Genomic DNA, 11828 nt, shown 5'->3' with positions numbered 1-11828 from the left:
AGATTCATCCCGTATTTAACTCAGGTGCAAGGAGTCAGACACACTGCTCTGAACAATTTAAAGAAACTACTAGCAATATATATACACACACACACACACACACACCATATTGTATTTGATTTTTCCCATTTCTATCTGTACTTTCTCTAGTTTTCTACAACTGAATTCTTGCCAGAACTCAGAAAGGAAACTACAAGCATAAAACAGAAAACGAAGAAGACCGATTTGTGATCTTTATTCCTGCACTCGAGCTGATCCCGGATCCCTCTTGATTCTAAAACTATCTACATAACTGTACTGTAGACTGCTTATACCGCTGATGACGATGTTCTTCGTTGCTGCAGAAATTAGAGAATCCCCAAATCCCCCAACAAAAACTGATGGCAGCTTGTACTCTGCGGTTCCGCGCTTCTATGTCAAACTAGCAGTCGAATTAGGTTAAAATCTGCAAGATGTTCCAAGTCTCTTTCTCTGCCTGAGTGTTGCAGACCTTCGGTTGCCAAAGGCGGGGTAAAGAAGCTCCCCGAACTTTTCAAGGAACAGAATCCATTCCTCCTCACTCATGTCAGCAACCTTCACGAAGCATGGTGAGGTTGGTAACTGATCATTTGCACTTCTTCTGATTCCGGATATGGTTGCAGCTCTCTGGAGCCGGCTTCTCCCACCCACATCTATTCTTTTCGGAGGAAGGGGCAATTTTGAAGCGGTTTGATACAAATTTGGCTGGATAGTGATTCCGTCTGCCCTAACTTCATCCTCTTCCAAACACTCATCTAGCTTGGACAGCAAGTTTCGAACATCAGCGCCTCTAGACCCAAAAGGAAATGAAACCGGATCAAAGAAGTGATGTGACATAACGTCTGAAGGATCAAGAATCCCAGCATTCTCACAATCTATATCAAACAGAAACTCTTCATTTCCTTCTTCCGCCTCAAAGGTTGACAAGTTCATATCTGCTATGATCTTCCTGGCCTCGAGGCATACAGCTTCAAGTTCGCTTGGCTTCTCCTCTTGCCCTCCAAACTCCCTACTCATCATCTCACCAATCTCAGCAAGGCAGAGTCCAAAAGCAGCAGCTTCCTTAAGAAATATTGTGCACAGGACCAGAACTCTAAGGCATGCCTCTCGGATCATGGGAAGCTCCATTTTCAGCATCTCAGAGTCACAAATTGGATTAAGATTACTTATATACTCAAGCTCATCATCAGAGAAAGGAATTGATGCCTGAGGCCAATGAATCCACTCAAAATATGGATCTTCCAAGTGCTCCGGCAAGCAAAGTCCGTGGTCAATTGGAATGAGTTCCACCTTACCAAACTCCCCATCAAGCTTTTTAACCAGAAGGTTCCCAGCATGTCTGTCAGTGTTAAAGATCCTAATGTCTAAAATGCCTATTCTATGAACGGCTGATACAGGAAAGCTTGAAGTTCCATAGTCACTGGCATCAAAGTCATGAGGGATGAACAGCTGCAGAGACGCAATCTTGCTAACCCTCTTCTTCTTCTGAATCTTATCTCCATTGACGCCATAATTAACATTGAAGATTTGATGTGCAGCCTTCACAAGAACAGTTGGAGGCACATTAGCAAAGTGATCATAATCCAGAAGGTAGGCAGCAACTTCTCGAAACCCAGTTTCCCCAACTCGCACTGAACGCTTCAGGCCAGGCTGCCCGAGTGCCTTGCCTACAAAGCCTTTAGGGTTGTTCGGTGCAAATGGCTCCTCATCTGTTGGCTTCACGATGGCAACACTCTCGCCCATGATGTTCCTGAAGAAGTAAGCACCACCAAGCCCACTATGCACGGGGATCGGATCAAAACCCTTCTTGATAGCAACCACAATCTCCTTAACCAGTTCATCAATTCTCGCAAAATTATTTGGACACCCCAAAACCTCAATAGAATCACCCTGATCCCTCTGCAGATTTTGCCCAGTAGGTGACAGACAAGGAGTTGACGAGCTTCTGTTCATGACATTCCTAGCAAGTAGTAGCGTTGAACGATTGCGGATGGCACTAAGATCATTGTTCAATATACGATCCCCAAACGTCAAAGAGCTCTGGTCCGTAGGTACATTGAGGGCAAGCTGCAACCTCCTTTTAACCGTGTGGGCATTGTCACCCCTTTCCAACTCCATTCCCAAAACACACCCAGTCTCAGTCTGCACAAAGACACGCCTCCTCCGAGCAAGACTGCCTCTCGCGCTCTCAAGGCGGTCGCCATTCAGCAGCCCACCGAGCAGTGTCACAGCCATCTGGGTCTTAACAGGACTCTCCAACTTTGTAGCCATCAAACAAGGATGAAAAATCCTTGTTGAATCGCGCGGTATATGCAAATCAATCATACACTATGCTAACATTACTCTATAAAATCGTTGATAACGTTCACACAGGCAAGATGTGGACTCAAGATACTACATCAGGAACCTTTCTGATCACGCCGCTCGATTCAGCAAACCGAAAACCTGCCAAGAAACGGTGTAAATACGTCTCATTTCATCCATCATATTAACAAGAAGTAAGGCAAAATCGTCAAACTACTTGTAATCAAGCTTTCTAACTATTTAATTTCTCCATAAAATGCCTAAATCTTGATTACTCTCAGAATTGACTATTTTTAGTGTACACAAAGATCACTGAATTTTCTTTTACTGGTCTTACTGTCTGTTTGGTTGCTGAGAAAGTTGCTGGAAAAATGCGCAGGAAAAAAAATAAAAATTACGCCAAATCGTACGGATATTCGGAAAAAAATCGAGTATTTAATCTCAATCTACTAAAAATTTGAAAATAAAAATAAAAAGTCAATTGTTGTTTGGCTCGCTTTCCCGCAGTTTCTCGCCAACCAAACGGAGGATTACGCAGAGAAAATATAAATCACAAACAGCAAGAAAATCAAATTGAAAAGTGAGAAACCAAAAGAAAGATCACAAGAGAAGATATCAAACATTTGAAACCTCACCGGCGGTCTCCGAAATCAAAAATCTTCGACGGCGAGATCAGCGAGATACACGGAGAGAGAAGAAGGAGAAGAAGAGCTGACGATCATCAGAGGACACGGAGAAGATCCGACGGCTAAAAGATTCAGCCATCAGGGTCATGGCTTCTTCTTCCAGCACAGCGTTTGTCTTCCACCAAAAGCCACCATATCCTCTCTCCCTATCTTCTACGTCGGTTCCATTTTTCGTGAATTTACGACAAACACCTGATCATATCGACCGTAGGATCGAGAGAGGAACGTGATCATGGCTGTTGATTCAGATCGTGATGAATCTGTACGGAGAATAGCGCGTCGAATGCGTGGAAATATTTTTGGCGGGACGGTGAGAGGGGGGTCTTATCGTGTACGTATGTAATTACATTTGCCGCTTGTTTACCGGCTTGCAGCATGAGCCCAGGCTGGACCGCAGGGAATATTTTATTTTACAATGCTATCTAAATCAGATTTTTATTTCAAGAGGTATGTCCTAAAACCAACATGTATTATTCAATCGTTGTCGCGTGACGGTGAATGAGTTTTATGTAGATCATTTTTTTACGTGTCATGATTAAAGTTTATTTGTCACATCTCGGTCCAGGGTGGATCACTTCCCGGACCCGCTCCACCACTGTAGCACGATATTGTCCGCTTTGGGCTTACTATTCCCTCACGGTTTTGTTTTTGGGAACTCGCGAGCAACTTCCCAATGGGTCACCCATCATGGGATTGCTCTAGCCCCCTTCTCGCTTAACTTCAGAGTTCCTACGAAACCCGAAGCCAGTGAGCTCCCAAAAGGCATCGTGCTAGGTAGGGATGAGAATATACATTTAAGGATCACTCCCCTGGGCGATGTGGGATGTCACAATCTACCCCCTTAGGGGTCCGACGTCCTCATCGGCACATCACAGCCAGGGTTAGGCTCTGATACCACATACCACATCCTTAAATGTATATTCCCATCCCTACCTAGCACGATGCCTTTTGGGAGCTCATTGGCTTCGGGTTTCGTAGGAACTCCGAAGTTAAGCGAGAAGGGGGCTAGAGCAATCCCATGATGGATGACCCACTGGGAAGTTGCTTGTGAGTTCCCAAAAACAAAACCATGAGGGAATGGTAAGCCCAAAGCGGACAATATCGTGTTATAGTGGTGGAGCGGGCCCGGGAAGTGATCCGCCCCGGACCGGGATGTGACATTATTCGATGATTTATTTTTATTAATATTCTCGATAACTGAATTATGATCTTACTTTACTCTTTGAAATTAAAAAATTATCTAACATCTTGAAACTCGATATTTGTTTCAATTTAGCAAGATTCTGTCTATTTTGTAAATGGAGTCAAATATGTTGACTTGTTGGGGGTAATATTGTCATTTTGACAAAATAGACGAAATTCCGACAAAGTGAAGCAAATATTGAGTATTAGGGTGTAAAGTGACAGCTTTTGAGTTTCAAGCCGAAAAATATTATGACAATATCGTGTTACAGTAGTGGAGCGGGCCTGGGAAGTGATCCGCCCCGGGCCGGGATGTGACATTATTCGATGATTTATTTTATTTTTATTAATATTATCGATAACTGAATTATGATCTTACTTTACTCTTTGAAATTAAAAAATTATCTAACATCTTGAAACTCGATATTTGTTTCAATTTAGCAAGATTCTGTCTATTTTGTAAATGGAGTCAAATATGTTGACTTGTTGGGGGTAATATTGTCATTTTGACAAAATAGATGAAATTCCGACAAAGTGAAGCAAATATTGAGTATTAGGGTGTAAAGTGACAGCTTTTGAGTTCCAAGCCGAAAAATATTATCAGAATTAAGTTTCATGCGCATCGGTAATAATAAACTTTGTTCAATCCAATGGTAAGAAATAAACATAATATGCATGAGGAGAAAATGAAAATGAGTGTGTGAAAGTTATTTTCCTTGACCAATACTCCCCATCTACACATTCATACAAATCATGATTCATTTAGTTGTAAACAGTGTGTGTTATGTCAATGGAATAAAGTAGCATGTTCGCTTTCTTACACCCAAATTCCAACACCTGGCACTATATTTAAAGCTCTTAGAATTTCATATTGTAAAATTGTATTTGTACTTAGAGAACTAAATAAATAAATAAAACGAAATCAAGTAATATCATATAGATTCAGATTGGTGAAAACATTCGTCACACATGAATGCATCTTGATACAATCAAACTCAAACTTCAAATATATAAGCACATGACAATTCAATACAACGACACTCATTTTGTTATACCAGGTATTCAATCCAATCTCATAGGTATTCATAAAAGGTAAATTTTATTTGAACTCATATAATCTTTTTCTACATCCAACTCACACTCTACACCTATATTATTTTTAATTAAAAGTTTAATATATTTTTAAACCCAAATTTACTACCTAAACTATCCACGTAAACCCAATTCAAAATATATATTTATCTTTACACCCATTCCTTACCAATTTTCTTGGTGAACTTGGACTTCGTGAGCTTCTTGATCACCTTACTTTGAGGGTTTGCTATTACAAGCTGATAGATCAGAAGAAAGAATAAAACATAAGCTCATGATCAAACAAAACTATGAACTATGTCAAACAGAACTAGTCTTCCTCCTCATGTACCACTTTGAGATCCTGTGAACCAGATTTTGAGCAGATTAAATCTCCATCTTGCTAACTACGTTATTTTCATATATCGATATCTAACTTGTATTTAATTACCTTTCCCTTAAATAGTTTGCATTAGCAAAAGTAGAGATTGGTGCATCAATTTGAAGAATAAGAACTCGTGGAATATTATTCACAACGTATGATCAATGCTTCTACAAATCGACGATGGGGTCTCATCATCAGACAAAGAGGATACTTGACATCTCCTTTCCTCACCACGGCATTCAAGGTCATGGCTCCTTTGTTTGTTGTTTATCCATGGCGTTTGGCTTCTATTGGAATTATACTTCTGTCAAGTTTGAAGATTAAGCTGTACTTCCTCAAGATGAAATAGATATTGTGCTTTATATGCTTGGAAAGTTATGGATGTCTAGTTTATGAAGAATTTTACGGTTCGTGATTTTCGATTTTTCTAAAAGATGTTATTGCTATTGTTAGTGCAGACAACACATAATGATGATTTCTTGTGAATAAATGGCTCAGATAAATGTTGATTAATTGCGTGATGAAAGTAGGATAAACATTGCGTGATAGTAGAATTTGATTATTTGGGATGTGGGTTTATTGATAAATTTTGGTTTTATTGTTAATTTCATCTTGTATTTGGTGGTAATTATGCAATAGGGTAAAAAAAATAATTCACAATTAAAATTTAAGTTAGGTGTAGAAAGAAGTTATATAGGTTCAAATAAAATTTCCCTTCATAAAATTAAAGCTATGAATTAGAAGGTGTTACAACAATTTTAGGGAAACAAGATAAGTAAAGAAAATGATTTCTATGTACTGGGCTTTATAGTGGGCTCCCAATCCGTTACACCACGTACATGAAGGTCCATATTTTCTGAAGTGCAGCTTACGTGGGCCAAATTCTCATCCTCGTGTGGGCTTCATCATCGAACTTCAATTTTTTTTTTTTTTTTTTCTGTCAAACTATAGATTTTGTTAGATTAGTCATGGACAGGATTCGATCTTACGCTGTTATGTAAAAGCTCAACTTCTTTCCACCAAGGGCATCCAACATAATTTTGGATAGTATCTTTTTGTTGTGGTGACTCAAAACCTAAACTTGCTCAACCCAAGTTGAACTAGTTGAGCTCTATATCGAGAGAGAGAGAGAGAGAGAGAGAGAGAGAGAGAGAGAGAGAGAGAGAGAGAGAGAGAGAGAGAGAGAGAGAGAGAGAGTATCCAGTAGGGTTGTCGCAATTCTGTTTTGAACATAAAGCATACATGTCGAGAGAAATTATTGACTCTGAGTTGGATCCAGTCAGCCATACGACCACATACCTATAAAACCCCTCTTCCCCACCCCACTCGCATTTCAGTTAACTTTGTCGTAGTTTGATGTAAGTACAAAGATTAGGTCCGAATGCTAGCTTGGCCAATATCGACATGTAGTGTGCCCATATCATGAGTTTGTAGCAACACCATCCAAATTCCAACATCTTAACTAGGCAATCATAATTCACATTGCACCATGTGACATCCAAACGGAGCTTTGTGGTCCTAACACAACACAAGAACCCGCAATGCGCTCAAAACACTGGCAAGTGCCGCCCACTAACGAAACCCTCATCATCCGATATTCCATGCCAAATTCCAAACAAATTTATTTGCCACGGTTGACGGCGACACTTGTCCCACCCCTCAAGGGGCCACGTTGCACTTGTAAGAACCAGGCAAAGGCGCACGCAATACCACCACGTGACCTCGCCGCGTCACCCACCACACCCCTTTCGCAACCCCTAAACGACAGGTCACTTGGGAGAGGCAGGCACATGCCCCCACTCGAGTTTTTTTTGCCTTCCCTCCTTTTTCCGGGATAGGTAATACGCTGGCCCCACCTTCCAACCCCACGTGACACCGTGAAGAGAAAAAGAGTGACCCCGCCACCGCCTAGTACGTGCTCATTTAGAGAGAGAGAGAGAGAGAGAGAGAGAGAGAGAGAGAGAGAGGGAGAGGGAGAGAGGGAGGGAGCCCTTGGTATATAGGCCTATGGCCTAAAGCTAGGAAAGCCACCCAAACAATGAAATCCGAAACCACTCGTGATGCGGCCATGCCCATGCTCCTTTCATCATTTCATTTCCCAAATTATCCTCGTTTCACCAACGGCATCACTCAAGACTCAAAGGAGTTGATCAGGTATTTCGTGAAAATAAACGACGTTAACATACTGTACCGGCGTATGACGGCGTTATGAAGGCGAGGGAAGATGTAGGCGATAGGCGTGGTGAGAGATAGGGTCCCCACCGCACGCGATGAGGCGGCAGGACTGATGAGGCGGCAGCTCCACTGGTATTTAGTCATGGGGATTGACAACAAATCCAATCTAATTGCCCTCCAAACTAACTCCAGTCCATTCATACTATTGGGCTAAGGGAGAGCTTGTGGGAGAGAGTAGACGGGAGTTCACGGTCCGAGTGCTTGAAGGGAAGTGACATCAAGTTGACGTCACAACCACGTTCTAAAAAATTGTGTCATGCGTGTGAGGGCGCGTCTTTGGCTTATTTTCAGACGATGGGGCCCATGTGTCTGCCCCACTCAATTACTTTGAATCTGGACCGTTTGATTTGAGATCAACGGTCCAGTTTTTTCGGCTTTAAAACATTTTTAGAAAAAGAAAGAAAATAAGAAATGTTTGGGTGGGCCACGTGTCTCATTCTGGACTGTTGGATTTCAAATTTTTTGTAATCCTACTGTCCAGATTAATTAAGTTAATAATTTTTTTAAAACTAATTTGAAAAAAATTATGAAAAAAATAAAAAAATTATATATATATTTTGATAAATACCTTTTTATTTTCTCCCACCTTACAACACATTTCAATATTTTCAACGATTCTAAATAGGTAAGGACATGCAGCGCGACGAAATTAGTTAAAAATCTTATCAAATTCTAGTCACAAAAATCATACTTTCGAATAATGACACGTTGCATGACAAGATCGGTTAAAAATATTATATTTTATTACCTATTGTCATGACTATTCATTTTAAAGATGGAGATATAAAATATAATTAACGTTCATTAAAAGTAATTACTATTCACAGAAGGAGATTCAATTATCAATTGTCGAGGAGTACCCTACACATTGAAATTGCTCTGAACGGCAGGGGATGGGCGCACGTGAGACATGAGGGGTTGCCTGCTCACGTGCATAGTGCTTAGCCGTCCCCGTTTCGTTCTCTTGCTCTCTTTGTCTGAGGGGGAGGGGGTCCCATCACGTCATTGTGAAAACATACGTATGCGTATCACATGGGTAAAGCCAATTTGCACCGAAAACTGCCCTTCCCAGTTTTCTCGTGCCCAAAAAATCCCTGACGTCAAAAATGACTGACTAACATTCTTGATGCGTCAATAATACGTAATCGTGACATCTCAAATGAATAAAGCAGTTTGATGTATTTTCACGTTTTTTCGACGCGTGACTCTAATTGCCTGTGAAGGGTAAATAAATTGTTCTCTCAATAACTCTTCCCCACAACGAGGAGTGCAACAGTGCCAATATCCATGTTCAGCATTCATTTTTGACAAAAAAAATTTCGTTGCAAAACAATGTGCAACGCGTTAAACGCTACAATAATGACTGATGATATAATCTTTAAAAATCTAATAAAATTATTAATCAATGTAGCGACTCAACGTGTGAATCCGAGAAACTTACATATAACGACATATTTATGTACAGTGTAAGACTCCTCAAACCCTACCATATCCTGTTGTGTGGCATTTTCAAATAAATTGGTTTGGGAACTTCACGAACTGAACTAACGCCGTTAACTAATTTTATTTTATTTCTTTTGACGGAAATAAAATAGAAGGAGAAACGGGATCGCGTAATAGTTGTAGTGGCGTGGGGGCCCACCGCGACGCAAGTGTGAGTTGGCCACGTGATTTGGGAGGCTGAAGATGTGGTAGGCGGACATTTTCAATCACGTGATGGAGCGCGGATTCCGAGGGGAAAGGGACACGCGTCCACGGCCGTAAAAGTCGTGGAGAAATCTCATTACTAATAGTTGGTTCCTAATATTTTGATTAAGATAGAGATTCTCTTTGAATTTCTTCCACCAAAGCACATAATTCAAATTTTTAAAATTTGATCAAACGGTTATAATTATTATAATTTTTAAAATAGCATCCTATTTATAACTGTTTGATCAAATTTTAAAGCTCGAATTGTATATCATGATAGATTTAATGGAAGAGATCGGAAAAGAGGATTCCTTTCCTTTTGATTAAACTAAGCAAGAAAAACGTAATTAATTAATCAAAGATGTCAGTGAAGGAGCCTGCGAGGGAATAGGGTATGGAAAATCCAGTTATCCTAAAACGCCTGACACACGCGAAAACAATATGTTAACTAATCCCTAAACGGATTCCTTAGGAAGGGAATGTCCATGTTACGCCGAAACACTCTGTTACTAAAAGCCAAAGCCCCCCAAAGTTCCATCATTTTTTAAAACTCCCCCTACTAAATTAATAAAAGAGAAATATTAAAGAGATCTCAAAACTCTATCGATTATCTGCCACTTCATGTTTTTTTAATAATAATATTTTATAATGTTGGTAAGGATAATTGACGTTAAATTAAGATGAGGATATAGAGTTTATGGAGAGTTCCACTTCTAAATAATCTCATTTTTCTTAGTAAAATGCCAGCGTTACATGTTTTGCTTTGGTGGCTAAACACTCTGCTAATAGTTGTAATTCCATGCTTTGCTTTGTATTTGAAATTAAATTATTGGAGTTAAACAAAAAGTTTTACATTCAAAGAACAAACTTAAAAATTCACACTCAAACACACTTACAAAACATAAAAAAATTGTAAATAATAATCGCCCTTCCTCTTGTTCAACGAGTGGAATTACACAAGTACACTTACTTTTCAGTCGGGCAATTACATGCCATTGCCCTTGCCTCCTCCAATGGGTGAAATTCCTCAAAGGTATATTAATATAAATAAATTCATGTATTTTAATCTGAAATGTATAATTGTTCGGATTCTTCTTAATTATATTTCTCTAATTTTTCTCTTCTGAAATTAGATGAAGTATATATTAACAAGCCAATTATTGTTAAACCTATCAATTTAATAATTATGCAAATGATATTTTAATTTTCATTTCTGCATGATATTCGAGATCATGCATGCATGAACTACTCTTTTGGAATTGGCTAATCCTTTCTCTTTGTTCTCGTTATAAAATTATTAAAATAAAATAAAGATTTTAAATAAATTATTGGTGCTGTGGATGGTACATGAACCCAATGTGCTGTCATTATGTATTGGAATCTTTAATCACTTTACTAATCACCTTGTTTTTAAGTTGTTAAGTGTATGGATTGCATTGGGTCTAATCCATCTCTTCTTTTTTCTTTTTTTTCTTTTTTTTTTAAAAAAAAGAAAAGAAAAGGGAGGGAATAGCTGGTGGCTCGCCGAGATTCTACCTTTTTGGAGATAGGGAAGACTCACAGATACATTTTGACCTCCTTCTGACCTTCATTGTGTGATCATTTACCAACGTCAGAAATCAAACTCAATACAAAGCTATGGTCCAATGTTTTAAAACGTATGCCATGTAGATTATGAAATGGGATTTAAAAATTGTTTACTACACAAATGACATTGTTCCAAATTAATAGCAGCATGTTGGGTTCCTTTTAAACCATGTAGATTATGAAACCATCATCGCATGTGTGACAATTACCAAACATTGCAATGGATTTATAGTTTAATTGGTGAACTGAAAATATGCAGGTTTAACAAATCTGGTATATGCTGGTCTAATAAACCTGATAAAATGTGTTTTATATCTGGTTATTTCTTATTTATATCACAACACTTTCATATTCATTGTTTACGTTAAAGATTATACATATTGAGGTTGGATTCCTCACACGCGTATTTATTTGTTAGTAACTTAGTATTACATCCAGATTCACGAAACAATAATTTTGTCAATCATATATATTATAACATTTAAACAAGTAATGTATGGTTGCTTGTTAATAGCTCTCAAAATATGTAAATTTTTAATATGATTGTCACACCTTCAAGTAGCTAGTTTTATGAATACGTTCAATTATAAAATGTATTTCTATTATAGATGTTGCACTGTAAATTCATAACATATCATCCTCGGCATCCACGATAATATAACACGTAAATT

The 11828-nt window shown here is 38.9% G+C and overlaps 1 protein-coding gene across 1 annotated transcript; it reads right to left on the bottom strand.

Moving 5' to 3' along the window:
* Nucleotides 1-3171, bottom strand: LOC137712723 (phosphatidylinositol 4-kinase gamma 5-like). Its single transcript, XM_068451868.1, has 2 exons — nt 2958-3171; nt 1-2463 (listed from the first exon to the last, which is right to left on the bottom strand). Exon 2 carries the CDS (start codon nt 2341-2343, stop codon nt 439-441), a length of 1905 nt encoding a protein of 634 aa, XP_068307969.1. The 5' UTR covers nt 2344-2463; nt 2958-3171; the 3' UTR covers nt 1-438.
* Between the last annotated feature and the right edge of the window lie 8657 nt (nt 3172-11828).

Source organism: Pyrus communis, chromosome 13, assembly GCF_963583255.1.
Source record: "Pyrus communis chromosome 13, drPyrComm1.1, whole genome shotgun sequence".
Lineage (NCBI taxonomy): Eukaryota > Viridiplantae > Streptophyta > Magnoliopsida > Rosales > Rosaceae > Pyrus > Pyrus communis.
The sequence above is the reverse complement of the archived record's forward strand: the minus strand, read 5'-3'. Positions and strand labels throughout refer to the sequence as shown.